The sequence below is a fragment of the Empidonax traillii genome, unplaced genomic scaffold (genome assembly GCF_003031625.1).
Source record: "Empidonax traillii isolate 1590-97213 ecotype Southwest subspecies unplaced genomic scaffold, ASM303162v1 scaffold427:size767076, whole genome shotgun sequence".
Classification (NCBI taxonomy): Eukaryota; Metazoa; Chordata; class Aves; order Passeriformes; family Tyrannidae; genus Empidonax; species Empidonax traillii.
Genome location: NW_020955620.1, coordinates 693953 through 721121, shown reverse-complemented (window position 1 = coordinate 721121; position 27169 = coordinate 693953). Strand labels below are relative to the sequence as shown.

Genomic DNA, 27169 nt, shown 5'->3' with positions numbered 1-27169 from the left:
TTTGAATCTCATTATAACATATTTTAGTTTCTATACAGATTTAGAGCACTTTTGTCCTGGCTGTACTGAAGTTTTAAATGATGTGAGGCTTCTTTTTTTCCTTTGGAGGAAAATCCTAGATACAGACACAGTCATAGTGATAACAGTAACTTTTTCCACACCTGCTGTAAATTCCAGGCAAGATGGTGATTCCTGAATGGAGCCTGGTCAAGCTTCCCCGATGTATAGGTGTAATACATCCTGTATTACAGGATGTGCCATAGAGGTAACCGAAGCCCTATAGACCTAATGGTCCTCCACTACTAGTAAAGGTCTTTCTAAGTAGTTACTACTAAGGGCATATGCTGAAGACACTGAGATTCTCCACATCAGAAGGTGACCTTTCTCAGCTCAGAGAAGTACAAAAGCAGCACACACACACTCTCTTAGTAAATGGCCTTAAACACTACGACTGAATTCCCAGTTTTCACACTTACTGCAAAGACTTCATCTTGTTTACAAAACAGATCAAACAAGGAATCTGACTTTGCTTCCCGAGTGTGAACATGACAATCTCATTTACAAGACATTTCTCTGGAAAAGCTTCTCATCTTATTTAAAGTGTACTTTAAACTAAATGTAGTACTGGGCATTTTCTCAGTTGCCACCTCCTCCGTAACTTCCTCTCATTCTCCTTGTTTTTTTCCTCCTGTACATACTGAATTTGGAACATGTGGTACAGAAGTGAGTGGATTCTTATTGCAAAGGGACTTCTTGAGAACTTGGTTTATAGGCTTAGCTTGAGATGTCAGCCCACATGCCCCTTCCTTATGTGACCCTGTTTCATTACAAGTCTTGCCCTGATTTGGAACTGTGAGCTTTTTTCCTATTTTGTTGTTTATTGACCAACCCTCTTTCTGTTTTATTTTTTAATTGTTTTCAGATCTTAGATATTGGTAAAAAAGTCACATCTGCCACAATCTATGTGCTGGAAGACAGTTTCATTAAATCCATTAAGGCAGAAGAAAATTATGTTTTCCTTCTGAATTTCCGACGAAAAACAGGTGCCAAAATAGTTTCAAAGTAAGTTGAGCAATTTGACTGTCATTGACAGGACTAGTGGTTCAGGTCAGGTTATATGTGTGCGCCTTATAGAATTGAGATCTAAGGCTGTAAACTCTGCAGGTGAGGAGTCAGGTCTCTTTTGTATCCATATGGTGCCTAGTCCAACTTTGATTAAGGGTTTTACCATGCCACATATAATAAATAATGGTATTCATAAAAAATTAACTGAAAACAAAGGAATTGTCCAAAACGTTTAAAACTACCCATCAGTGCTATAGGTGTTCTGTTTGTGTGTCTTCTCATTTCTTAAGAAATACTTCTGATGGATCTCCATTTCTAGTATGTGAGAGTTTGAAAGTATAGAAAACAAAATCTACTGCATAGAAAGGAAATACCAGTGAAACTAGATCTGTGTTAGACTCCAGACTCCAAAGCACTGAAAGTTTGGAGATGCTCATACAAGATAAATGATTCAGGCATCTCAATAGTATTAGATATTAAAAAAAAAAAAAAAAAAAAAAGTACATTCAAAATCTCACTTTCTAGATCTTCTTAAGAACAAATATATGAAACATTTCAGAATGTATATGGTTACTGAAGTTTCTTCATCAGGAGCTATAAATCCATGCTTTAGAGAGTCTCTTATTTCGGTATTTTATTCCACATAACTCTAGCGGTAATTCTGCTGGTATCAGATATTTCTGTGACCTTAAAAAACCCATAGGTTAGCCATGTTATGAACATTTTAAAATAAGTGCTTCAATAAACTTGTGTTTTATATTTTTTGCCCGTGGAGGTTTGTTGTGTTTTTTTTTTTTTTTTTATTTCCTCTTGCTGTGATTTCTGCATTCGTGCACTATTGAGCTCTAATGGTGTCTTCACTGTCTGGATACACAGGCAGAAGCTGGAGCTGAAGTCAGTACAGGCAGGCCCTGGACTGATAGCTGGGAAGCAAGTTGCTGGTGTGATCAAGACCTTGGACTCCAGCTATGTTGCCATGCCACTAGAAGCAGAGCCAGTGAAATCCGAATGCAAGAAGTGTCCTTCAGTAAGTAAACACAGGTTCATTGGACGTTGGGTCGGCTGGCTGAGCAGAACAAGTGTGAGAAGAAGTTTCTGTCCAAGCAGCCCACTAGGAGAGGTCTAACACAGCAACATAAAACGCTCCCTGGAGTGGGGAGTATGGAACTGATGCAATTGGGTGCTCCACTCCACAAGGGTGTTTCAAGATTTACCACTGGAAGTACCAACCATTTTGCTCTCCTTCCAAGATTGAGTGCACTATTTCTCAAGACCACTAGAAAATACAACACCCTTTTGGTTTTAACTTACCTTTGCCGACCATGAGTTGGCAGAGGCTTATTTCCTCTGGGTGATGGAGTGGGAAATGACTTTTAAGATGGTTGGCTGGTGTTTATAAACAGTTCTGTTATGGAGGAGCTGAACTGTTCCTAAAAATTAAAGTTCATTAACCACTCCTTAGGCAGGGTAAACATTTGTTGATAATATATTAAGCTTCTTCTTACTGCCTGACCCTGAGGAAATCTTTTATTTAAAAGACTTTATAGGTATTTTATAAGTATAAAATGGGGCTCTGGTATTCTTGGGAAGTCCAATACTGTTGTCATTTTTCCCTGGAAAAAAATTTCCTTGGTTTTTTATATTTAAGATGTTTGAAGACTACTGGGTACTGTAAGTGCATCATAAACTAATATAAGTTACTACAGTTACTTAGCAAACAGTATTCATGCTATTACCGTTGTGGAATGAATTTAGCAGTGAATGTGAACGTTAATGTAAAGATCATTATTCTCTGGTTTTGATATGCAAAATACAGCTTCTACGTAGCACACATAATTTTAATTCTCCAAAGATACTCCTTGTGAGCACAAATACCTTCCTATATTGGAATTTGTGCTTATTATTTGGAAGCAGCATTACACTGTAATAATTGTTCTTGTTTGATGCTTGTTGAGCCACAAAGAAGACAAAAAAAAATATGTTTGGGGAAGTGATACAGAAATGAGGGTGCATGTGTGCTGGAGCAGTTCTGAGCAGGGAACATCAAGGGATCTCAAACAGAGTAGAGACAGGTGTTTTTTCCCTGACTCTGCCCCTCGGGCTTTGTGCTGACCCATTTGTCACTTGGAACTGAGTTTGTCATAACAGTTAAAATTTCCAGACCAGGATAACAAACATGGGGTATATTTCCAGTGCACTGCCTGGGGACTGAGCTAAGTCATTATAAACTTAGTGGCACGATGAGAATGAAGTCCTGCTTTCTCACTGTATTTTTCAGTAACTGCTATGAAAAGATGGGGTCTATAAACAGAACACTGTATCCAAAGCAGCAACATAACATATGGTGCTTATATATCATAGTATACATTAATGCCCTGCTGACATGCTATGCCTTGGAGTTTTCATTTTCAAAGCCCCTTTTAAATCATAGCAGGTCCATATGAATTTGGTGTAATAACCACTACTATCCTCATTTCACAGATGGCAGCACTCAGCTTCTCTGAGGTTATGGCAATTGTTTACATTTAAATTTGGGCCTAGATTTCTGTGTTTAGACACCATAAAGCATGTTCTTTTCTGAAGAGCTCATGCATCTTACACTTTGTTATGCTCATGGTTCCTACAGGAATAGATTCTTGCCCCTTTTTATTCTAAGGTGGGTTGTTCTGTCTAGTGCAGCCAGCCTTTGTGGGTTGGTAAACAGCTGTCAGGCACTGACATTCAAACCCATCTCCTCAGTTTAGAACCTCTTGGTTTGGCTGGAGTTTTCCTAGGGTGCCCACAAGACTTCTGGTCTGATCTTCCGGTTAGGGAAGCTTGACCAAGCTTGCTGAGTTGCCATGTGGAAGTGCGTGCATCTTGTGCCTGACTCTTTGGGTCATTCAATCCAAACTGCCTGACGTTCACATCAGGAGAATGAGAGCCCCTGCAAAAGCCAGTTGTGAATGCTGTTTTTAATGCCATGGTCACTGCAGGAGATGGAAGCTACTCCTTGTAGCAGTTGAATGGCTAGAGCACCCTGCGAGGAGGAAGAATTGCTCTCCATTTTCTTTTGCTTGAAATGGCTCCAGCTTTCATCTCCTACCTCGCTCTTCTCCAGGGTGTGGGCTAAACTGGCTAAGAGCAACCCACACAGCCAGGCTCTGCACAGGAGAAAATGAGGTTAGATATTTTTTTGCTGGACTATGGTGCAATTTCAACAGGGGGAATAGAAAGTGCCCCATATGATTATCCAATTTCAGCTTATAATAGCAACACTGACCTTGGTGCTAAGCACTAATCACCAGTTGAGGTTAAAAGACCCATCTGTGCCTCGGAACATGAGCTCCTCCCAGCTGGTCATTAATCCTCAGGAAATATCCTATGTCTCAATCATTGTTGCCTAATTATTGTTTGTTACAGTCGATAGAAGTTGCACTCTGTACTGATGAATGATACTTCTAATTGCCAGGAGGTTCAAGTGCTATTGCCCAATACAAACTCCACAAAGAGTGGAAGTATTTTAGTAAAGGTCAAATGGGGTGCTAGTGTTATTTCCCACTCAGGAAAACTGCAGTAAACACTGCTGCAAAGAACAGCTGAGTTTTCACCAAGGAATGTTCTCGATAATTTGAGATAACAGAGGCAAGGCAAGTGTGAGAGGAAAGGTCAAAATACCAGCACCAGTTTCTTGTGGGAGTGTATCTGGAAGGACAGATATGGGTGCTTTGGTACCGTGTTGGCTCATTTGGGTAAAAAATGTGGTGTGGGAATAAATACAGCAGCAATGTGTGAAGAAGCCAAAACCTGTTCTAATACCATATTACCTGTCATTTTGTACAATAGCTACAAATCCATCTGTAGGCAGGTTTATGAATGAAAAAATGGGAATTACTTGTTGAACATTTACTCCTGTCCTACACTAACCACTTAAAAATTACCGTCTTCATGGAAAATATGATTAATTTGTGTACTGGGGATTTTGCATCTCCCACTTAAAAAAGAATTACTTAGGAGAAAATGGGAGCGGAAAGAAAACAGCATATTTACCAGACAGCACAGTATATTTGCAAGAGAAGAGAATTCACTTTATTCCAGTTACAGTATAAATAAACTTGTTTTGTTCCAAATTAGATTGTGGGGAAATACTGAAGCGTTAGAAGAGAGACAACTATAGAAATGTTTCAAAGATATTTGTTCTGGGATAACATAAATTAAGTAATATTTAGCTAAAGGATCATCAATCTATTGGATTTCAGCTAATTTGAGCAATAGCTGGCCCACATGTCTGCATTTTGTAAGCCTGATTTTGAGAATTGAAACCACAATCTCTGAGATTTGACATAATGTGAATTGGTTTGCAGCTTTCAGAACACTGGAAGAGCATCAGAGAACATATGCATCCTGAAAAACTTTCCACAGCTGAAGCTGCAAAAAGCTTTTTGTCCTTCATTAAGAGCATCAGAACAGCTACGAAAGAGGAGATACTGCAAGTTATTAGAAGTGAAAACAAAGATCTTCTGTAAGTTATCATGAACAGGCTTCCAAAAGGTTTAAGTTACTTGAAACTGCAGAAGGGCAAATTACATTCAAAGAGATTGAGTTCTGCTGGTGTTGTGCTAGCAATGCAAACCCAGTGGTCAGTACTGACTACAGGAAAAGGATTTTTTTTTAAAGCAGCTGTGTTTATTCTTGTAGTATAATATATTTTCAGCACACCGTTCAGCCAACGGGATCATATCTACAGTGCAAGGGCAACATGGTTTGTAGTATAGCCAAAGGTTCTCATCCCACCTGCTTGTTCTGAAACATTCTATAACTTGTTCTTGACCTGCCCATTTGTTTCTTTCAATCAGAAATAGAGCAAAGAAGGGAAAGGTTCATGCCCGGATATTGTCCTAATATTGGAGTTTGATTGTGTACAGTATGCGCACTGAGACTTGAGAGTTGAAAAGGATTTTTGATTCATATGGTCAGGATCTTTCAAACAAATTATAGCAGTTGTTAGCAGTAGAGATAAACCTGAGAGTAACTCAGGCAGCATAGAAGGCTTTTCTCTACGTGCCATTGTGTATGCAGTACTAAACCACTTTTCTACATTTACGACCTTGTCCTGTAAACTTTGATACACTTGGCATAGTTTCATTTTTTAATACTTATTTTGGTCCCCTATTTGCATAAATTTAAATATTACTCATGGATATTATTATTAGCTGGATTTCCTGAAGCAATTGAGGGACACATTTTTTTCCAACAAGAGTAAAAGATTCTTTTACCTGCAATGAAGAGACCTTTCCAAATTAGCTTCTTTCTTTCAGTATGTAGAAAAGTCTTTTCAGTATTGTCTAGCTCATTGCAATGATATGTGCATTTAATTTCCACTTCTTTATAGTCCACAGGTTGTTGATGCTGTAACCTCTGCTCAGACACCAGAATCACTGGAGGCCATGCTGGAATTTCTTGACTTTAAGGATGCAAGCACTTCTATCCTGCAGGAACGATTCCTGTATGCCTGCGGATTCGCTTCTCACCCCAATGAAATGCTCCTGAAATCTTTAACTGTAAGTCAAGGGACAAAACAAATACAACAGGGTTAATACTCTTAAGCTTCATCCCAGTCAAAGCAGCAGGGAAAGAGAAATGACTGTTGCTGTTTCCAGTTTTCCTTTCCTTATGCCTCGCAGGGTTTGCTTTAAGCGTGCCAGTAACATAGAGCCTGCAAACAACAAACATTTGTAGGTCCAGACTGAAACTTTGTAAAATGTTATCGATATCTACCACTTGGAAAAGAAACATAATACTGAATGTTGGGAAACCATTTGAGTGTTGTTTGATTGTTGCCTTATCAAAGTCCTGTGACCATATAAATACTCTCTTCTTCTTTTTTTTTTTTAAACATAGATCCAAAAATGAATATACTATTTGAGACATTGAATGTAACACAAGAGGAAAATGGCAGTTATTATATGTAATGATAGAGCTGTGCTCTGTTAAACCTGAGCCCAGGCCATTGTGGTAATCACTGCCTTTGCACTGAACTAATGTTTACAGGAAATGAGGGAGTGTATTCAACGCACTACAGACTGTGGTTCGTCACATTTAGACCAAGAGACTAACAGCATTGCTTTTACATAACAGGATAAGTTCAAGGGTGATATTGCAAATGAAGAAATCAGAGAAACTGTGGTCATTGTCATGGGAGCACTCATCAGAAAGCTGTGTGACAGAGGAGGCTGCAAGCTCCCAGTGAGTATCTGCTGTGCACTGCTGGCTAAATCCTGGTCTGCAACACAAGAGAATGATCCCTGCTGACATTACTGGGAGAGCATGAGAGACATGGGAAGCATATTCTCCCATTTTAAAATAAGTTCTTAAACTCCTATGTTTGATAGAGAGAGGAATACTTTTTAAAATAATGATGTCTACTTTGTCAGTTTTAGGCTTTCATCTGGTCTCTTCCCTTGTCTTTAAATTTCTCTAGTTTTCCTTTGTCTGACAGAACTTTTTTTTCTCACTGCCTAGTCTGTCAGCAGAAGCAGTACTTGTGCTCCCGTGTCCAAAACCTTTGCATGTCCTCAGAGAAACACTGGCAAACTCAAGATCCATTTAGTATTTTCAATCACCTTAGCTAATTTCTCCTCTGTGAAGAAAATTAATTGGTTCAAATACTCAACTGTGTACCAGACATGCATAGAACAACCTAGGAGGAAGACTATTCCCTTGAACATAGACTGAGTAGATGCTGGTGTTAGAGGACTAGGATGAGGATGATCAGATAAGGCACTGCTGCCTGCTGGATCTGTGCTATTTGGAACTGCAGCACACTGCCAAAAAGACACAGAGCACCTCAACAGGCCTTAGGAATACCTTTTAATTTCCCTTGTTAACTGCCAAGCACTCTCATAAAATGTTTTGAGGCACTAAAGAACAATTCCCTTGGTTTTTTTTTGTGGGGACATCTTGGCCCCACAAGGAATACCTGTGAAGCCCCTGAATCAGGGCAGGAGCAGCTAGCAAATGATAAAACTGCCAGGTTTATCTGGACTACAGGACCAGGTGTCACTGTATCTGTAGTCACTTTGATTATGCTTGAAGGTTATGCTTGAAGGAAGCCATCAACATAAGCTTTACACATTTGTTAACCCTGTGAGATGATACTTTCAAACAAAAACATGCTAGAACCCAGCCCTGCCCCTCATACTTTTGCAGGGGGAAAAGAAGTAGGTTTATGATCACCGTTTAAATGTGCTGTTGATTTTCTTTAGTTTGTTGTGGAAGCCAAAAGGTTGATTCTGAATAGACTGGAGAAGGCCAAGAAAGATGACAATGTGAGGATGTACCTGCTGGCACTGAAGAATGCACTCCTTCCCGAAGCAATTCCACTGCTTCTGAAGTATGCCGAGTCAGAAGAAGGGCACATTAGCAGTCTTGCTGCCACTGCCTTACAGAGATATGATCCTTCTTTTCTCACCAAAGAGGTAAGAAAACATACTGCCCAAGAAGAGAAGTGCAAGAGACTGTATTAAACAGTGGGATTGAGTGCAATCTCATTAAGTTTGCCAAAGACACCAATCTGTGTGGTGCAGTCAACATACTGAAGGGGAGGGATGGTCTGGTGGACAGGTGCTACTCAGCCTTTGGCTCCAGAGTCCCCCACAGCCATCAAAGGTGGCATGCAGTCTGCAGGGAAAACTGGGCTCCCTTCCCAAGAGGGAACACTTGGGCACCTGTGCAACCCCTGTTCTCTCTTGTGCTTTCACAAAGCCAGGAAGAATGCACAAAACAAGACAAGGATAAAATAGCTGCATCTTACCCTGCAGCCTCCAAGAGTAGGAGAAGACATACAAAACATCTTTACCCGGCATCTCATTTCATACCTACTGCTGGCCACCAGAACCAAGGTTGTCAGGGTGCTGCTCTGCAACTAACATGCTGGAGGCCATTCTGTCAGTGGGGCTACATGGCTTTCCATGGACTTACCTGTAAAAGAGATGTGGCACAATCTTCTCAGGGATGTGAAGCCATCACAGGCACTATCTATAAAATTAAAACCACAAGATTCTTGATCTTTTAAAAGTATATATTTCCTTAACTGTCAAGGAAATCTCTCTCTTGATCTTACCACTGCCACATTAATTTGATCTCAGTGCTGCTGCTTATTTACAGCCCCGCTGTGAAAACCAGTGTGGAAGGCTGTATTTGGTCTGTGGCTTGAGAGAACATAACAGATGTCCCACTTGTCCTTGTGGTCACTGAGCTATACATGTCTCGTACATTCCAAAAGGACCATGAAAAACAGGGTGCTGAAAATATATCCTTATGTATTAGCCTTAGCTATGGAGCTAACTTAAGCTAACTTAAGCTGATATTATAAACGAGATTCCAACCTGTGCTTTGCCCAGCCATCTGTATGAGCATTGAGTGAATAATGTGTTTCCTGACCAGGTGAAGGAAACAATGAACAGGATATACCACCAGAATCGTAAAGTCCACGAAAAGACAGTGCGAACCACTGCAGCTGCTATCATCTTAAACAGCAACCCATCCTACATGGAAGTGAAAAACATCCTGCTCTCCATTGGTGAACTGCCTATGGAAATGAACAAGTACATGCTCTCCATGATCCAAGACATAATTCACTTCGAAATGCCTGCAAGGTACATTAAGTTCAGTATGAGTAAATACAGCCCTTCCTTACTTCTTTGCAGAGAACAAAAAACCACACAGATTCTAACAAATTACTAAAATTTGAGGGAAGTATAAAAGGATGCTTGATTTTCATGTCAGTTTTGGGTGTTGTTAATTCAGAATAAATTTAATTGACATTCTTTTAATAGTCACATTTTCACAGGCACAAATAAGAATTAGGCACCTAACTTGCATTACTGTGAAAAATGTCACCTATTGGTCTTAACTCTCTCAGTGGATCACTTGTTTTTATATTTTCAGAACCAGTGAACTTTAAAAAAAATTTAAACATCTCAGCATGAGAACAAAAATAATCAAAATATCTCTTCTTTTCAAAATCATTAATTTGCAAGCAAGAACTTTTCCTGCCCTTCTTCCTATGACTGTAGGGAGTACCTGAAACTGGAAAAGAGACTCTGGGTTAGGGCAGATTTTTAGTTGGAAAAGGTAATGGTTTTGAAGACCCTCTCTTCTACTGGGAAATTCACCCTCTCTGAAATTTGATGTTTCTACAGAAAAATAATACATTTTTTACTGTAAAATTTTTGTATCCAAATGGTTTTGATTGTTTGTTTTGAAATACCACAGCAAAACAGTTCGAAAAGTTCTGAAGGACATGCGTACTCATAACTATGACCGCTTCTCCAAGACGGGCTCTTCCTCTGCCTACTCTGGCTATATTACACGTATGTAACCATGAAACTGCCTTTTAACCCTGTTTGTGTTCCCAAACATTTGATTAATCCACTAGTTTAGTCACAGGTACCTTCTTTCTTTTTTAATTAAGGTGGTCCTGATGTATCATCCACATACAGCCTTGACATCCTCTACTCAGGCTCTGGCATTTTAAGGAGAAGTAACATGAACATCCATATTTTTGACAGAAATGCTGAACTTCATGCCAGCCAGGTAACTGTCACACTGTACATAAAAACTAAAGCCAGTATGTGGTCCTTTTCTTACGGCTTCTAAATCAATTCAGCTAATGCTTAAGACCCTAAGGTTTGCTGCACTGGGCAGAGAGCAAGCCAACACTGGGAAAAACCCCACAGTGTTTACCCTGAACAAAAAGACAGGTGTTTTGTTCTGCATCAAGTTCTGTGCTATTTATTTGATGTAATCAGTAAAAGCTTTGTGAGTTTGTAAAATTAAGTCCTATTTCTGGTATGTCACAGAATGGAAAAACAAGGAGTAGATCAAATGCACAAATCAAACAGATTTTAATGAGATCCCAGTGTTTGAGATTTCTCCTAAAGTTGGCAAGAACTTTCAATATTATAATGCTGCTAAATCTATGCAGGACAAAAATTGTGCGGTGGGACATCTCTGGGTTTTCCTCCCAACTGTCCGAGGAAAATAGTCTTATGATGGAAGGGAAATTTGTTTGAAAGAAAAGTAGTCTCAGGATTGTGATCTGCATGTGGGTAAATCCTGCCTGCACCTAAAAACATGCCATGAAATTATTTTATTTTTTGTTTTTCTAGCTGCTCAACCTAGTTCCATTAAGTCTTAACCTCATACTTTTACATCTGCAGCTAGACAAATTAGAGTTAGGCTCTTGGACATTAGGAAGACATGTAGGGTTGTTGATAGTTTGAGTCAGGCAGAATTTTTTCCATTGATTCTGTATCACTGTTGCGTTGTAGGTGGTGATCGAAGCTCAGGGTCTGGAGTCCATAATAGCTGCAACTCCTGATGAGGGCGAGGAAAACCTGGACTCCTTTGCTGGCATGTCAGCCATTCTGTTCGATGTCCAACTCAGGCCAGTTACATTTTTCCAAGGGTATGGTGATTTAATGTCTAAAATGCTCTCAGCAACTGGAGATCCCATGAACGTGGTGAAAGGACTTATCCTCCTGACAGATTACTCACAGGTACTAATAGTACACTATTTGCTTCTTTTTCTGTCTCTTGAGCACAGATGCTCCCTCCCCCACACTGTTGTTGTAGGACATCTTATTTTCTTCCTTTCAATGCTGATTAACCTGACCAATGTTACACAGGATCCTCTTACTGTGGGAGCTATAGGAAAGTCATCGGTATTAAAAAACAGAATTAGATTACATTAAAACAATTTAGAACAAAGGTGAGGACACATATTGTAGAAAACAAAGTAACACTAAATGAAAGCAAATCCAACTGAGTTTTCTGTTAACTCATAGGGCTATTAGCTATGAGCTCCCCTCCCACAGTTTCTTATAATACAGTATTGTCCCATGTGGCCACCTAAGTTTTCCTCTGCACAAGTTGTTCAGGGACCTTATGTCCACTTAGGCAATGTCAGGTCAATGAATCACTGGTACTCAAACTTTCCCACATAACTAACATTCAAAGAATAATGCTAAGAGGTCCAAATTTCAAATATTTATTACTAGGCAAAACAAGGAAATAAAATGAGGGTTACACAGTTTTTATGCAACTGTCACCCCAAACGGTCTGCTAATTTTATGCTTAAATAAATTCACATACAAATATAACTGGCTACTTATGTATTAATAATGTATTCTTGGAGGACAAGAATCTAGACATCTCTTTCAAAGTGCAGGGTCAGCACTTGGTTTGATATTTTTGCTCTTCCCAAGCAGGGATCTCTTTAGAACCTGTGAATTTAACAACTGTACTCAGCTTATGAAACATCTGCAGTCTCAAACTTTACTTTTTACTTTTTCCCTTTAATTTTTGTCAAAAGAAAGTGCCAAAAGCAGATGATGATGAGACAATCCACTCTGATCAAAATTACATAGAAACACCCTCTGCACATGACAGCTTTCCCCATCTGAACCCAACTCAAGCCCTTTATGATATTATGAGTCCAGAGGGCTTCCCAGGTAGGGCACAAATTGACTAACTAAGCTCATTCCAGCAATGCTTTACAGTTCACACACAGATTACTGGCAAAAACTTTACTGTGACCTATTCAGTAAACAGACTGAAGAGGTGAGAAAGATAGTCATGTCCAGCCCTGAGCACAGGAGCATTTAGAGAACTAAGTATTTTCCAACTGCTGTGCATGCACCAAGCTCCACACATACTCTGGCTGAATCAGTTGGCCAGACACCCCTAGAGCTTGGTCAGCCAGCAAATTCTCCACTCCTTGGCTTTGGAGAACCTCACAAAAGTCTGGGGCACACCAGGGCTGGGACTTTGTGTCATTTTTAACAATATCAGGGTGTAATATTTTCAGTGGGTTGCTGCCTCTCTGGAAGCTTGGGCAGCAATGTGGTGAGATGGGATCTCACCCTGCTTTCTCTCTTGGGTTGTCACTACCACAGTGGGTGCCTAAGCTCAAGCAGTGGACACAACCAAAAGTGCATGTTCACGACCAAAAAGGCTCTTGTTCTTACCTCCACACCCAACAAAGGCAGGGATTGTTTAAAGCACTGTTGAATGCAGCTTCAGGATGAGCTGTGTTTTAAGCACAGCCTGTCTTTCTAAGCATGGCCTTACAGCCACGCTCCAGGTGTCAACAGCACATCAATATGGTTTAAGCACTTCCACGTGGCCAAGTTAAGCTTCATTAGAAACACCTTCCCCTGCAAATTCTTGAACAGTGTTTACATCTGTACGAGAAAACGCTGTCAGAATGGAAGTGCGAATGACCCAACACTGGAACTGAGGAAAAGACAATGCAAGAGAGCCATAATTAATATAGCTTCTTGATAGTTAGGTACTATCTCCACTTTCCCTGGCCAGCATGGACAGGCCTTGCCCAGAACATAAGCCCCCTTTACAAATTCATACTGTAGACAACCATGTCAAATGTGGCATTATCTTCTTTCAATGAAGAAAACAAGGCATGGGAAACAGTGCTCATTCTGTAATACCAAAACTCGGTGTGCCACAGCTGGACACACTTATATCAGAACAGGTGAAAACCAAACCAAAATGTTAGACACATACAGGACAGATGAAATCAAACATCAAAAGGACAGCTTGGAAGCCAAGACTGGAGCTTAAAAATGGGGCAATAAAATTGTCATAGAAGAACTAATGTCATATTTGGGTTCCAGTTTGTGCATTGGTACAGCCCGATTTTGAGAGATATGATTTTTAAATACTAGAAAAGTTCTGCTCCCCTATTGCTGCTTATAAGGATCATTTTGCACAGAAAGACCAAAACTGGATTGTACTCAAAGTGCTGTAAAATCTACCAAATAAGACCACCTCCCCCCAAAAATAGTTTCCTTTCATTGACCTTACAACAAGCAGTAGTCACAATAGGCTCATTTAGGAGAGGTGATTTCCAAATTAACAATATTGCTTCTAAAGCTTACACTCCTGCCCATCATCTATGACATATTTACTCACGACTCCACAAACTGAAATCAGAGTGTATTTTCCCAGCCATTGCTGTGTTGTTTGAGGTCTAAGAATAACTGCCCAGAAGTTATACTCTCTCTATGAAATAAACAGCTCTCGTAAAACTGTTTTTGAAACTCCTAAGTCACCTGCATTAAAGTTCAGTAGTGTTAATAGTTCTCCTAGGCAACAGACCTGCCAGAAGCACAGAGAAATTAAATACTATATTAATAGGTCAGAGAAACCATTTGAAAGCTAGACCCCATTGGAAGATAGCCAGTTCCCAAAGAAGTGCCTGTTTCAGCTGTCTCTGTGTTGCATTACAGTGCAGTACATAAAGATTTTTTTTAATTGAAACATAGCATGTTGGATCATTTAAAACGGTAACAAACGACCAATTCTGATCTTTTGGATCACATTTTCCACTGCCAATGAGACACAAAGCTTAAAATAGGAAGGGAAAGGAAAATACTTCTCCCGAGGAGGCTGGGTCTCTGTGATTTACACCTCCCATCCGCCTGGATTGGATTTGCACATGAGACGAAGGACAGGACTGAACTCTAAATAAGGAAATAGATGAGCTAGTAAAACACAAGACAAGCACTCCTTAGCTTCTCTGCTGGTTTCAGTGACAAATATGACTTAATTCTAGGTAGGATTTAAGCCTTAAACTGTGCAGCCTACTTTATTGTTATTGGGTGCAATTTGACAATGCATCCAAAAATATCTGCTCCTCTGGTTGTGTGTATATGTCTCTGCCAGCACGTATACTGTTACATCCTCACCCACTAGCAGCTATCCACCAATTCAGTCCCAATTAAAAGCAAAATAAGATAAAGTAAAACAAGCTTTATTTCCACACCTAAACAGACCGAAAAGGGAAGTATTTTATGCCCCATTGCAGTCAGTGGAAAAATTCCCTTTGATTTCAGCAATCAAATGATTGTTATTTGGGTGAAAGTTAGAAATCAGAGCATCATATGACCACACTTGCAGAGAGCGTGCTGGATTTATAAGCCATAGCCAGCCCACTGCATTCTTTAAAACTCAAGCCCACTTTAGCAGCAGCTGACGGCCAAGTTGGTTCTGCCAAGTCGGTTCTTTCAAGGAAATAATTTTGAAGATATTGAAATTACCCTAAAAGGTTAAGTAAACATGTACAGCCACTGTAATTATCCAAGTCTTTGATTACAGCAGGAAAACTCTCATGCTCTGAATAAAAACCTTCCTCAGTGTTGCTCCTTGCTATAGGGATTAGGAAGCTAGACTGCCTGTCTCTGCTTGCTTCCTCCTTAAATCTTGGGACAGCATTATTTGGAGCCACTGGACTACTGAATAGCTAAGAAGAGACAAGAGACTTCTGAGGTGCCTGGGCACCAGTGGAGGAAATTGAGTATTCACATGTCCTACAAATGCCTGCAGCATTACAGGCACAGAAACCTGGGAGGAGGAGGTGCTCTATAATTGAGGCACATGATCAAAATAAACTTTCCCAAGTTAGTAAAGTTTCTTTTAAAATGATGAGTTTATCCACTAGTTCTTAGGGAAGCAGAACAACTGTATAAAGTGAGTTAAATTGCCAAGCTGGGTGAACCTTAAAATCTTGGCTGTAAGTCAAAACTTAAAAGTAATGAACTGACATGACCCTGAGCTATATTATCGCTTCCGAAATGGACTTCCACGTGATGTGTTTCTAGTCCATCCGCAGAGGCTTCACGAAACCATCAGCACACTTGATGGTGGATGGAAAATGCATTAAACACAAATTTACAGAGGCAGTTAAGTGCATTAGCTTATGGGTTTGGCCACCCAGCCACTGAAGACGTAATCCCTCTCATGTGGTGGGCTTGGAGCCACTACACATGGCACAATTGGTGACAGCACTTTGCATCCTACTGCCAGTACAGGGCTGCCTTCAGGTAAGCTCAAGAAGTCACACTGCGCCACACCATTGCTGGGGTTCCAGCAAGGAGTTTGAATAAGCTGGACTGCCATCAGAGCCTCCGTGAGGCTTGTGTGGTAGCTCTTGGAGACTTGATATTCCTTGCATGATACTCCTTGCAGCAATAATGCCAGCTGGCACACAGGGGAGAGGGGAAGGATGCAAAGCACCTTGCCGTAGCTTCATCCCATTTTCGAGGGAGTGAGGTACATCAGGATGTTTTGTTCCACCCTTCCAGAAAAGCACTCTATTCCTTTCTGCTCCTGAAAAATGACAAGTGGTGTGATTGCACTACAAAAGGGCATAAGGAAACCTCTGAGGTCTGCAGTCAGTAACCTGTGCTTTTTGATGGCTCCAGGAGATTCAGCTGCAGGCTGGGCCGGTGGCCAGTGCGGAGTTCCTGGGTGGACTGGCCATTGACATCTCAGGAGGGATGGAGTTCAGCCTGTGGTACAGGGAATCCAAAACCAACGTCAAGAACCGGTGAGACACTCACAGCACATGCTATAGTTGTAGACAGCCCAGGCTCCTGAGCCTTGGTAGTCCCAGTGACAAGGATTTAAATATAAAAGACCTTGCAGATGAGTTAGAATTAAATAATTAAATAAATAGAATTAAATAGTTATGTGCATATATATATTTGCGTGTTTGTAATTTAATTTCCTCTTTATTTTTGTGTTTTGAAATAATTGTAATGCCTGAATTTATTTGTAGGGTAGCCGTGTTTCTAGCTGGTAACACCGAGGTGGATTCCTTCTTTGTAAAAGCTGGCATGGAAACCACTTTGGAAGTAGAAACGGCATTGGACTTCATCTCCACGGTGCAGTTTTCACAGTACCCATTTTTAGTCTGTATGCAGATGGACAGAATTGAGTCTCCGTTCAGGTAAGAACTAAGAGCTCATAATTTCTGAGGTGTCCTTCCAGTCAGCTGCTGAAACTGGACATTTTGGTTTTGAGAGCAATAAGAAATTAACAACTGAGGCCAAATTTCATCCTAACACGATCAGGTGCAGTGTAGGCTGTTACACACACCAACCTCTCTGCTAACCCATTCTTCCCTGTCCCTCTGCCCTGAGATTCAGAAAGAACCTTTTTGAAGATCACAACTTGCTCTAAATGTACACTTTAGTAAATTTTTTCATCTGGCTTTGCAAGTGAAATAACTGAAGTGCAAGGACACTGGTCCCCTCATGTACAATCAGTTCTGACGGTGACCTGAAACTTTGCCAGCAGTAGTTGTCTGTTCCACTGTGGAGATAGGAAGTGCATAGCTATAAGCTAGCTGAAGTGGAAAGTTTTCTTTGGCATTTGGTGTTTACTCGTGTCAACAAAAGTACCTGGTGTGTTAAGCTCTTGCATCCACTGTGTCCTATAATACTTTATTAAGGCACCAGTTTTCCTGAAAACTAAACAACTGTGCAATAGATTTCAAAAGATACTTTCCAGCAGCCAAAGGATAGTAATGGAATTGGGTTTAAGGGGCTTACTACTCCCTCCTGATCCCTATTCCTAAGACCTCAGAAGGGTAACATTTTTTGCAGAGCCTGTACCAGATACCCGTTCAGGCTTTTCTCATCCAAAACATATTAAAAACCTGAAAGAAATTAGAAAACTTGAGGATCTTCAGAAAATCCTAAGGAAACAGTATCTGTTCCTGAAACACCTTCTGATTACATCTGCACATTGTGGAAGTGTAATCTCATCTGTGTGTAAAGTGTTTGGAACAGGGTGCAAATTTTGCATGAATTTGCTAATGCCAGACCTCTGTGTTGTGTCTTTGCAGGAGTCACGTGACTAAGTATGAAAGTCTGCCATCTGGCAGGCGGTACACTGCAAGGAAAGGGAAAGCAATAATGTTGGCAGGCAACGAATACCCTCTCCACCAAGAAAACTCCAACATGTGCAGGAGGGTTTTCGGCGCAAAGTCTGATTCCGGCGGCGGCTGGTTTTGAAAGAAGAACCTGAGCTTTGGCTTTCCTGAATCCATGGCTCCCTCAGTGATTTAGGCTTGTACGTACCATACTAACGTGGAGCTTGATCTTGCACTGCTGCAGTTAATGGGAAATTTGCCATTGATTTCAGTGGGCCAGGATCAAACTCTCAGTGCGTGCACAGTGTTTACATGTTAACCTATATTTAAAACTTTTGTAAAAAAAACCCTAAGACAAATACAGACCAATTTGGTAGCCTTCCATGCACTCCCTTAAGGGTGGTGCTTGTTCTTTAGTTTTACTTTTTTTTGGTGCCAAAAGCAAAAATAATGCTTCATTTTTCTTTCTTGGGAAATACAGAAGTCCGTGTTTTTGACATTCGGTAAGGACAATTATGATGTATAAAGAATGATTATTTATGAATATATTTTAAAGTATATAGGTGTTTTAGGCCTATGACCAATCCCCATTCAAATATTCAAGTACAATTAACACCTAGATGGGACCATGAACTCCTGCTTACTCAGTATTGCCTGTTTACAAAAAAAAGCAGGTTTTATTTTACAGGATTTTAAAAGATTTTGCATTTTTTTAAGCAGAGTTTGATTATTGTTATTTATCTTTTGGAGTTTTTTATTAGCTGCTGTAGTTAAATACAATTGATTAACAATGTGGAGTAATGTTTTCAGAAGTACTTACAGTTGCCTTAATTCTGTTCCCATTGAAATCCATGGTATGATTTCCGTAGTTATCACCAGGAGCAGAGTTAAGCCAACACTGGTTCCTCTTCAAGGTTGCCTCCTAAAAGTTTGTGTCCCTGTGTGTAATCAAGGCAGGTGTATTTCCAAAACATGAACACCCACTAAGGCAATTCTGAACTATGATGACGGAAAGGTCTTGAAAGAAATACATTTTGAATGCACAGTCTAACAAAGCCTGTGCCAAGCCAGAACATTTTCTCCTAGGCAAGTTAGGCTTGTATTTTAATGCCAAAAAGCAATCACTACTCATACAAGTTCTCTGATTAAAATTACTTAGACACTTCAAGTAGTGTCTTCATAGTAACTGTGAAAAAAAAAGTTTTATACTTACATCAGCATTGCAGGTTAAGAAAGAATATACCTCATCCCAGCTCAGCTGATCTCTGACATGATCTATCTGATTTAATTTTTATAGGACGAGGTGGGTGAGTGCTGGTCACAAAAAAGTAAACTTGAAAGCCAGGAACAATTGTTTAGAAAAAAAAAACAACACCAAAACCAAACAAAAAGCAGGCAGGAAAAACTCACAGATTGTCATGAAAAAAAAAATTAGTACAAGATTAAGAAAAAAATCTAAATTCTTTTGTGTTGTAAAAAAAGAAGAGTGCAGAAATCTGCAAAAATCAAACTGTCAATGGGATGAAACAGTCTGCATGTTGTCTTCCCTGAAAATGCTGATACATTTCTAGTCAAAGCATAAATAAAACTTGTAAAAATACAGTGTGACAAAATTGTTTTCAGTCTTGCTTCTTGTCTGTTACCTTCTGGGTTGGGAAAGCCTCTCATTGGGGAAGGAATGGTGTTGACAGGGGCAAGAGGAACCATTTTACTCACCTTCACATATGAAGCAATAACATAAGTAGGACACTCACTTGTCCTGGGCTTCCCCTCTAATCAGGAGACAAAGGTGTCTCCCGAGGGTGGTGTAGAACCAGAGCAGCGTGCGCCACGTGCTGGAGGTGCCTGCCCAAGTCCTCTGCCCAGAGGAAAGACCTAGGCACCTCTCTACAGTGTCAATACTTACCTCAGTATCCAGTCTCAAAGTCTGCACCCTGTGTGTTGCAGACACTCCTTGATACCTCCACTACTGTTTAAGGAACAAAAGGGAGACAAGCTTTTATATTTGTTATTACTGGTTGCTATTTGTGTCATACAAAACAAAAGTAAGACCAGAGCTAAGTATTCACGCACCTTGAAAGAGGCACTCTCCTCCTGCAGTGATCTGACACGCTAAATATAGGAGGAGGACAAAGAGTGGCACAGAGGAATAGCTATCATCGCTATTTCACTTGTAGAGAATTGAGATATCAACAAGGTGACAACCTCAGCTCTGCAGCCTATCATTTGCTTCAACAGTCCGCCAGGCTTTCCCATGACTTTACAACCCAATTGAGAAAGATAATTTGGCTACTGCCAAATATCTGGCCAACACCACCGGGTGTGCTTCTCTTTCAAGTTAAACATTTAACATCATGTCTCACAGAGATGCTGATTTGTGTCTTTTGCTTTATTTATTCAACCCCTGGCACAGCTTGTTGAGGAAAATCATGTGCTCATCCTCACTACTGAAATCTGGTCTTTCAGACTGGGACAAAACCAGCCTGTAAGGGCAGTGGTGGGGTGTCCACACCTTTGACAACCTCCCTTGAAACTTAAATCAGAGCCTCTGAGACCCACATTGCTCCTTCAGAAGTGATACGAGTCTTCGTGGATACCCCCTAGCAAGGCAGCAAGACACTTGCTTCTGAAATTATCTGACCCTAACAGCTGGACATAATGGGGATTCCAGGAGAGGTTTAGTCCAACAGCTGGGTAATGGAAGGCCATGGCTTCCTTACTTGGGCTCCATAGCTATGGAAACAACAAAACTAACAAACTTCTAAAAATAAGGTGAAATTAATACATTGCTCCAGCCTGCACTTGAAATGAAAACACACTTAGGCTTACAACCAAAGCAAACTCTATACGTGTTTACCAAATCAGCAGGGGCTAATCACAAAGATGTAACATGCATCTTTGATAATGGCATTATGCATACTTATAAATAATCAACAATGGTAGCAGTTAAACAATAATTCATATGAGAAGTTTAGAGAAGCAAACAAATGCTCAGTCCTTTTTAACTGGAAGGCCCAGAAGGAATGATACTCCAGCTAAGTCCAAAAAGCAACACACTTGAAAAAGAAACTTTGAAACTTTCCTCTTAAAGTTTCATGGAGTGCTAATTTTTAAGGATTATTTTTCATGTACTCTTAAAAAAAGTGTTCAAATTCCAGGATTCAGTTTTTCACTCCATTCCTCAATGTATTTTGATGTGGAAAGCACTGGGAAATACAAAGATTAAAGGTTCTTCATGAGGTTATGAATGAAGCCATTTGTGCAGTACAGTTTAGCACACGATGGGATGAAGTCATTATTTTTGTAACATTTGATCAAAAATAAGTGCTGGTAAACGCTTTGCTTCCTACTAGTAATGAATAAGATTCAGAGCTGCATGGGTGTAAATCAGCATAATCAGCATAATCTCACAACTGATGCTGATAGCATCTTCTTATGCCTTTGTTAGGGGAAATAGGATCATCGATTATCTTACTTTTGATAAGAACTGATACTTGGTGAAAGGTGCTAGGGTTAATACACAGGCAACAACTTGTAAAATACTTAGACCAGATTTCCAATGAGTAGATGCTACTTATAAAGCCAATTCTGACTTATTGAGAGCATCTGGTAGAGAATTTGTTTGGCTGGACATCACAGAAGGAACTGCAGTCCTTAACTTTGCATATATTTCATGAGTTACAAGCCCATATAATGCATGCTGCAGTGCTAGCTTTGAAATATAGGAGGATTTGTTAAAAATAGCAAAGTAAACAGAAGCCCTGATTAAGCAAGGTTTTTAAGCACATTTTTAACTTGAACTGTGTGCCTTGTCCAACAGAGGTCAATGGAAAGCCAGGCAGTGGCAGAGCTGGGCTGGCAGGAACTATTCTGCAGCATCAGATTCAAATATGGTAAATAGGTGATAGGTACCTCAAAAATAAAACAGCTGGATAAACTAAGTGTACAGTTTGGGGGTTGGCAAGCAGATTACATGTTCTCAATAGCAACAAACCAAGGAGATAGCGATTCTACAACAGGTTTTTCTTTTCTCTCTCTCTCTTTTTTTTTTTTTTTTTTTTTTTAATCTCAAGTGCTATGTTTTATCCTAGATAGCTTGTTTAGATCTGACATCAGGGAATTACCTGCTTCTCATTTTAGTTTGTTCCCACTCCTTCTGACAAAAGAGTTGCATTTTTACGTTTTTGGTCTTGTCATTCCTACCAGTGATGTTTAAAAGAATATTTAGAAACTTGTAAGATTTTCTCCAACAATCATTGAAAATCCCAGACATATTCCACCTCTCAGTTTATTTAAGGTATCATAAGAAATCCTCTTACTTTAATTTCAGTGGATTCTTGTGGCATGGGGCACATTGCTGCTGGACAAACACTGGTTGCAAGACTGGGCCCCTCCTAGGGAAAGGTTAAAGTTCATGTCTCTCAATTTATTTACTTTTGACCTCTCTTTTGTAGAGTTTTCAGCTTAAATTTTACATCTATTGTGACAACCAGCAGCCCTGTGAAGACCTACTTAGGGGAGTCTACTGAAATCAGGTTCTAGGAGCACTCTTCGGAGAGAGTTCCCAAGTTTTCCAGTTGGCAAATGCAGGTCCCTTTGCAATTTAGAACTCCTCTAATTTCAACAAAGCGATCTAAGGCCTTTCTCTCTCTACACACCCACTAATAATTTGTTTCTGTTTTGGTCATCCTTTGATCTCCTGCGGTCACCCAGCTTGCTCCCGTTGGGCTAAGCCTGTGTGCTGTGGTCTTCCCAGTTCATCCTCCCCTTTCCCCATTCTTCCTTTCAACATCTATGCTTGTTCCAATCTTAAGTCTTTTGGGTCTGCCATGTGTATCTCTGTATGGGAATCACATTGGGAGTGAAGTCACTGATGATGTCTATCCTAAATACAGCGCTAAGGTACAAATTTCAAAGAATCTGGAAAGAAAAAGAGAGAGAAAGTCACAAACACCAAACCACTGTTTTACCAGCAAACCTGTGCTTCCAGCAAGGTAGGAAGACTGTGTAGCCGTGTCTTGTGAGAGATAAAGCAAATTCACAGCAGATGTCTTCATTCTGTATTACTTGCAGGTAAATAATAAGATGGGAATCTGTTTTCCTTTAAGCATCTGGGGCACACCGTTAAAAGGAAGATCATTATAATGTGCCCCTTACATACTGAAAACGGGAAAGTGAAAGTGTTCTTTTATACGGCAAAAGTAATCTTTTAGCTTTCAAGTCTATTTGGGGATTTTTCAGTGTTCGACTCATACTTTTTTAAACACTTGTTCTTAACAACAGAAGGCTACTCAGTCTTCATGAGGGTAGAAGGAACACACGAAAGCAGCACAAATTTTTTCCTAGCAATAATTCAGGCAATACTGCTGTCCACTAATAAAGTCGTCTTATCTATGCTCTTATAGCAATATTAGACAATGAAAATAACATAGAGAATGAGCCGAAAAAAACATTTTTCACCCCACCAATTGCTCTCTCTGAACATACTGCAACAGACAAAGAGGCAGTTCTTTGGATAACCAAACTCATATACCAGTCAAAGTTAACCCACTGAAACTGGGGAGTTCTTTCTTCATGTAAGTTATACCAGGGGAAAAAATATAATCAGAGAATAAAATGAAGTAATACCCCCAGCTTTCCTTTGTCCTAAGAGGGAAAAATAAACAGTGAGATCAGGTCAGAAAGAGACTTACGACACTGGGACAAACTTGGGGAGACTCTGAGTGAGAGGGTTTTGATCTTCTGTTACTGTTTAAATGTTGAAACAAGTGATGCCTCTATTATAACTTCTTCTGTACAATAGCCAAGGTAACTTTGCAAACGTACAACCAAGCAAGGAAATTCAGGCTCACTTGCAGTGTGTCTTTTACTGAAAAATACATTTTATTTATCATAACATTCAAAAAAAGAAAAAAAAAGGAAAAAAACAAAAACAAAAACAAAACCCCCAACATAATACAAATGCTAACTCATTCAGTTACAAACTTTGGTACTTGGTGGTTTCAGGCAGTTTGTTCTCCCGTGGTTGTGATGTACTAAAATGTTCCCAATGCGCAACACGCTCCTAGTGCAATTCTGAGAGTGACTCCGCTGTCCTTCAATCCCAGGCTCGTGGCATCCTGAAGCAGGATCACTTCTTGTTTTGTCTAAGCACTTGCCGCAGTGTTGTCTACATTGAGAGCAGCTCAAAGAGTCCATTTTTCTCCAGTTATATATATCTTCTTTTTCTTTTTTTTTTCCTCCACAAGCAACAACCATCAACACATCACGTTCATGGCATTTTCCCCTTTGCCTTATAGACCACTGCTCTCTCATCAGACATACCACCCACATCCTCTTAACAATCATTGTCTTTACTTCACATTTGCACTTTTAAATATCTTTACACCGATAACTAACCCACCCCATTAAAAATGGGAGGAAAAAGAAAGGGAGGGAAAAGAAAAAAGAAATAAAAAAAGAAAGAGGAGGGAAAAAAGCACAAGCATTTTTAAAGTATGTGTTCTCAGGTAGCCACAAGTTAATGGTAATTTATAAGCATAAGGAATGACACTTTAGCCTTTAACACTAGAGAATAAAGGTAGCTTTGAATGCAGACAAGGGGGAAAGACACCCCACAAAATCCATAAATACATGTTAAGTCATTCACTAATTCATTCACCAAGGGTTAAATTTGACTAAGTGAAACCAACCCTGCTGCAAAACACCAGAACAACATTCTGGTGCATCACTCCAGTTCCACTCAAACTTTTAACTGGATCCTGACCTAAAACACGTGGATAGTTGGGTGTTGCAGCCCTTGAACCCTGACAGCGGGGCTGGGAAAGAACTCGAGTGGTGCACAGGATTTTGCCCTGCTTTGCACATGGGGTGAATTTCAGCTGTAACATATTATGACTGCACCGTGAAACATATAATACTAGCAGCTTGTGAACCCTGACATGGAGGGCTTGCGTATAATCAAGATATGTGGTCACACATCACCCCATCAACTGGAGAAATTCACCACTGGGTATACATGGAGGAGCACCATATTACCAGATTTTTTTCTGGTGACCTTTTGTGGGATTATCTGCTGGGTTCAGATACACTCAAGCCCAGAGCTCTGTTTTTATATGCATAAAGTGAGGAACCCAGTATTTGGGTCTGCAAGGCACTCAGCGCTCTGGGCCGAGTTCAGCAAAGCATTGTATTGGTGGGAGAAGGGAAAAGAAAAAGGATTGGGTTTCCACTGAAGTCCCCAGCAATCTGCTCAAATATTTGGAGTTAGAGATGCACATGAAGGCTTTGCTGGACTGGGTCTGCAAAGCGAAGCACCTTCCAAAGCTGACCCCTTGATGCAAACACAAAGTCGCTTCAGTAACAGACAAAATTAAGTAAACGCTGTTTGACATTATGACTGACACATTCAATCGAATCTCCCCTGAGAAAAAAATAGTTGTTGGTATTCCCTCCTTTCATTGCTTTCGTCTCCATGGGCGGTAAAAGAAAAAGCCTGCAAAATTTTCCTCCAACAAATACATGCTGAAACCCTGGGCACTTGTTTTCTACGCTTGTTTGTTTGTTTGTTTGTTTGTTTCCTTTCAAGTACACTGGGTGAAACTGTAAACCTGAGTTTGTGTGTGCAAACCTATATCTTGTAAACTGCAATGTGAAACTTCACTCTGAGCACCGACAGAGGGAAAGATAGGACAGAAACACTTTTAAAACACGGATGCTAGTATTATAGTGTACGTACTGTACACGTGTGTGTCACAGTGGACGACCAACACTGGTACCTGCACTGTCCTGCAGTCCCAAGTACTGTTTCATTTAACACTGATACTCTAGTCATAACAGATTTATCAGTCAAGAAAACAGGGAGGAAGCATTCATTTCCTTTAAGAGGCACTCAGCCTGAACCCCAGTAGGAAGTTAAAGCTCGTAACTGTAGAATGTACAACCAAGGAGCACAGGGATTAAGCCTACACGTTATACGCTCTAGCTGGGCCTGCCAAGCTCTTTAAAAAGGTTTAGAATAATATTTTTTCCACTGGATTTCCACAATGATGAAGATAAATGAGAAGAAATGCACTTGCAGTGCATTTCATCTTGAGGGCAATTTCAATTTGTGCCTGTGAATAAATAAATTGCATTGAAATACAGTCTCACACATATGGTTAAGACAGTTCTGGCTGAGTTTTCTGTATCTTGAGAGTTACTCAGGAAAATGAAAACTTGGGGCTTATTTTAAAAATGGAAAACACTGAAACTTCCTCAGCATCAGGAAACCTCAAAAACAGGAGGAGGAAAATTCTGCCTGTGGGCAAGCGCTTAAGTATAGACTTCTGGGTTTTGCATTTAGAATTTAAAACTACAATCTGTTACCTCAGGGAAGCTTTATGCTTAATAATTTAGGCTTGCTCATACATTTATTTGCTTCCCAAAGTGCTTCGCTGAACTGACATTTTGGGCAGGGAGCAGATTACTGTAGTTTAGTTTTACTGTCATGATAACAATTGTCTTTTGCTGAGACAAACTAGTTGCTGGTAACAAAACAATCAGTTTGAGTTCAACATATGCATCACTGCATTTTGAGTAATCTTATATGAGTAATCTTGTTCAAAAGACAAATATTTTCTTAGCAAGTACAGATAGTGTAATTGTAGCCCTCAGATAAACCTGTCAAACAACAGTTAAAAAAACAGCTATGTCATATTGTGGCTGTAACATTTTAAAAATTCCTGTCCTGGGGGAATGGCTAGGATTATGTTTTTAGCAATGTTGCAATTAAGGAAGAATAGGCTGCAGTCTTAAAGAAAAATAAATGCTGTCCTCTCCTTTAGAACCAGGATTTTAAAATATTACATTCAATTTCTGGTTTCCCAGCATTTAAACACTGTCATAATTAAGGCAACTTGTGATGTTCAACACAGTACAGAGGAGCAAACAAAAAACAAAAGCAATCAAATGTGTTTTCTGACATTTACACAATTTGTTTTGAACCATGCCAAAAAATAAACACGAAAGATAATTTTACCACTACAGCTCTCTCTGTTTGCAATTCCAAGTGAGGAGTACAGAGTACAAAAAGCCATCTGATCACAAATTGTCACCAAAACCTATAGAGAAGACCCTCGTTACTGCAATGGGAGAGAGCTGAGGGCTTTATTTTTTTTTCTGTTGAAGAGCTGCAGGGCTGCGCTGGATCATCACAACACATTTGAGGGACCTGAACGAATCTGTGCATCGATCCACACCAAAACACTGCTGCTTTACACCCTGCATTTTATAAACAGTTGTGGTGGCACTACTACCACTAGCTACCAGCACAGAGGCAATGCCTAAAGCCTGCAAATTGGCTTCAATACAAAAACAACTTTGCACAAAATAATGCAGTCATTT

The 27169-nt window shown here is 40.0% G+C and overlaps 1 protein-coding gene across 1 annotated transcript in view; it reads left to right on the top strand.

Moving 5' to 3' along the window:
• MTTP (microsomal triglyceride transfer protein) overlaps positions 1–19143 on the top strand; it is a 28266-nt gene extending 9123 nt beyond the window's left edge. The window contains exons 6-18 of the mRNA XM_027894446.1: positions 923–1062; positions 1942–2092; positions 5409–5566; positions 6437–6605; positions 7183–7290; positions 8310–8522; positions 9490–9701; positions 10321–10418; positions 10520–10641; positions 11379–11606; positions 16332–16456; positions 16688–16858; positions 17759–19143. Coding sequence (XP_027750247.1) covers positions 923–1062; positions 1942–2092; positions 5409–5566; positions 6437–6605; positions 7183–7290; positions 8310–8522; positions 9490–9701; positions 10321–10418; positions 10520–10641; positions 11379–11606; positions 16332–16456; positions 16688–16858; positions 17759–17927 — 2064 coding nt within the window. The 3' untranslated portion in view covers positions 17928–19143. The remainder of the gene's footprint in view (positions 1–922; positions 1063–1941; positions 2093–5408; positions 5567–6436; positions 6606–7182; positions 7291–8309; positions 8523–9489; positions 9702–10320; positions 10419–10519; positions 10642–11378; positions 11607–16331; positions 16457–16687; positions 16859–17758) is intronic.
• Positions 19144–27169: the final 8026 nt, after the last annotated feature.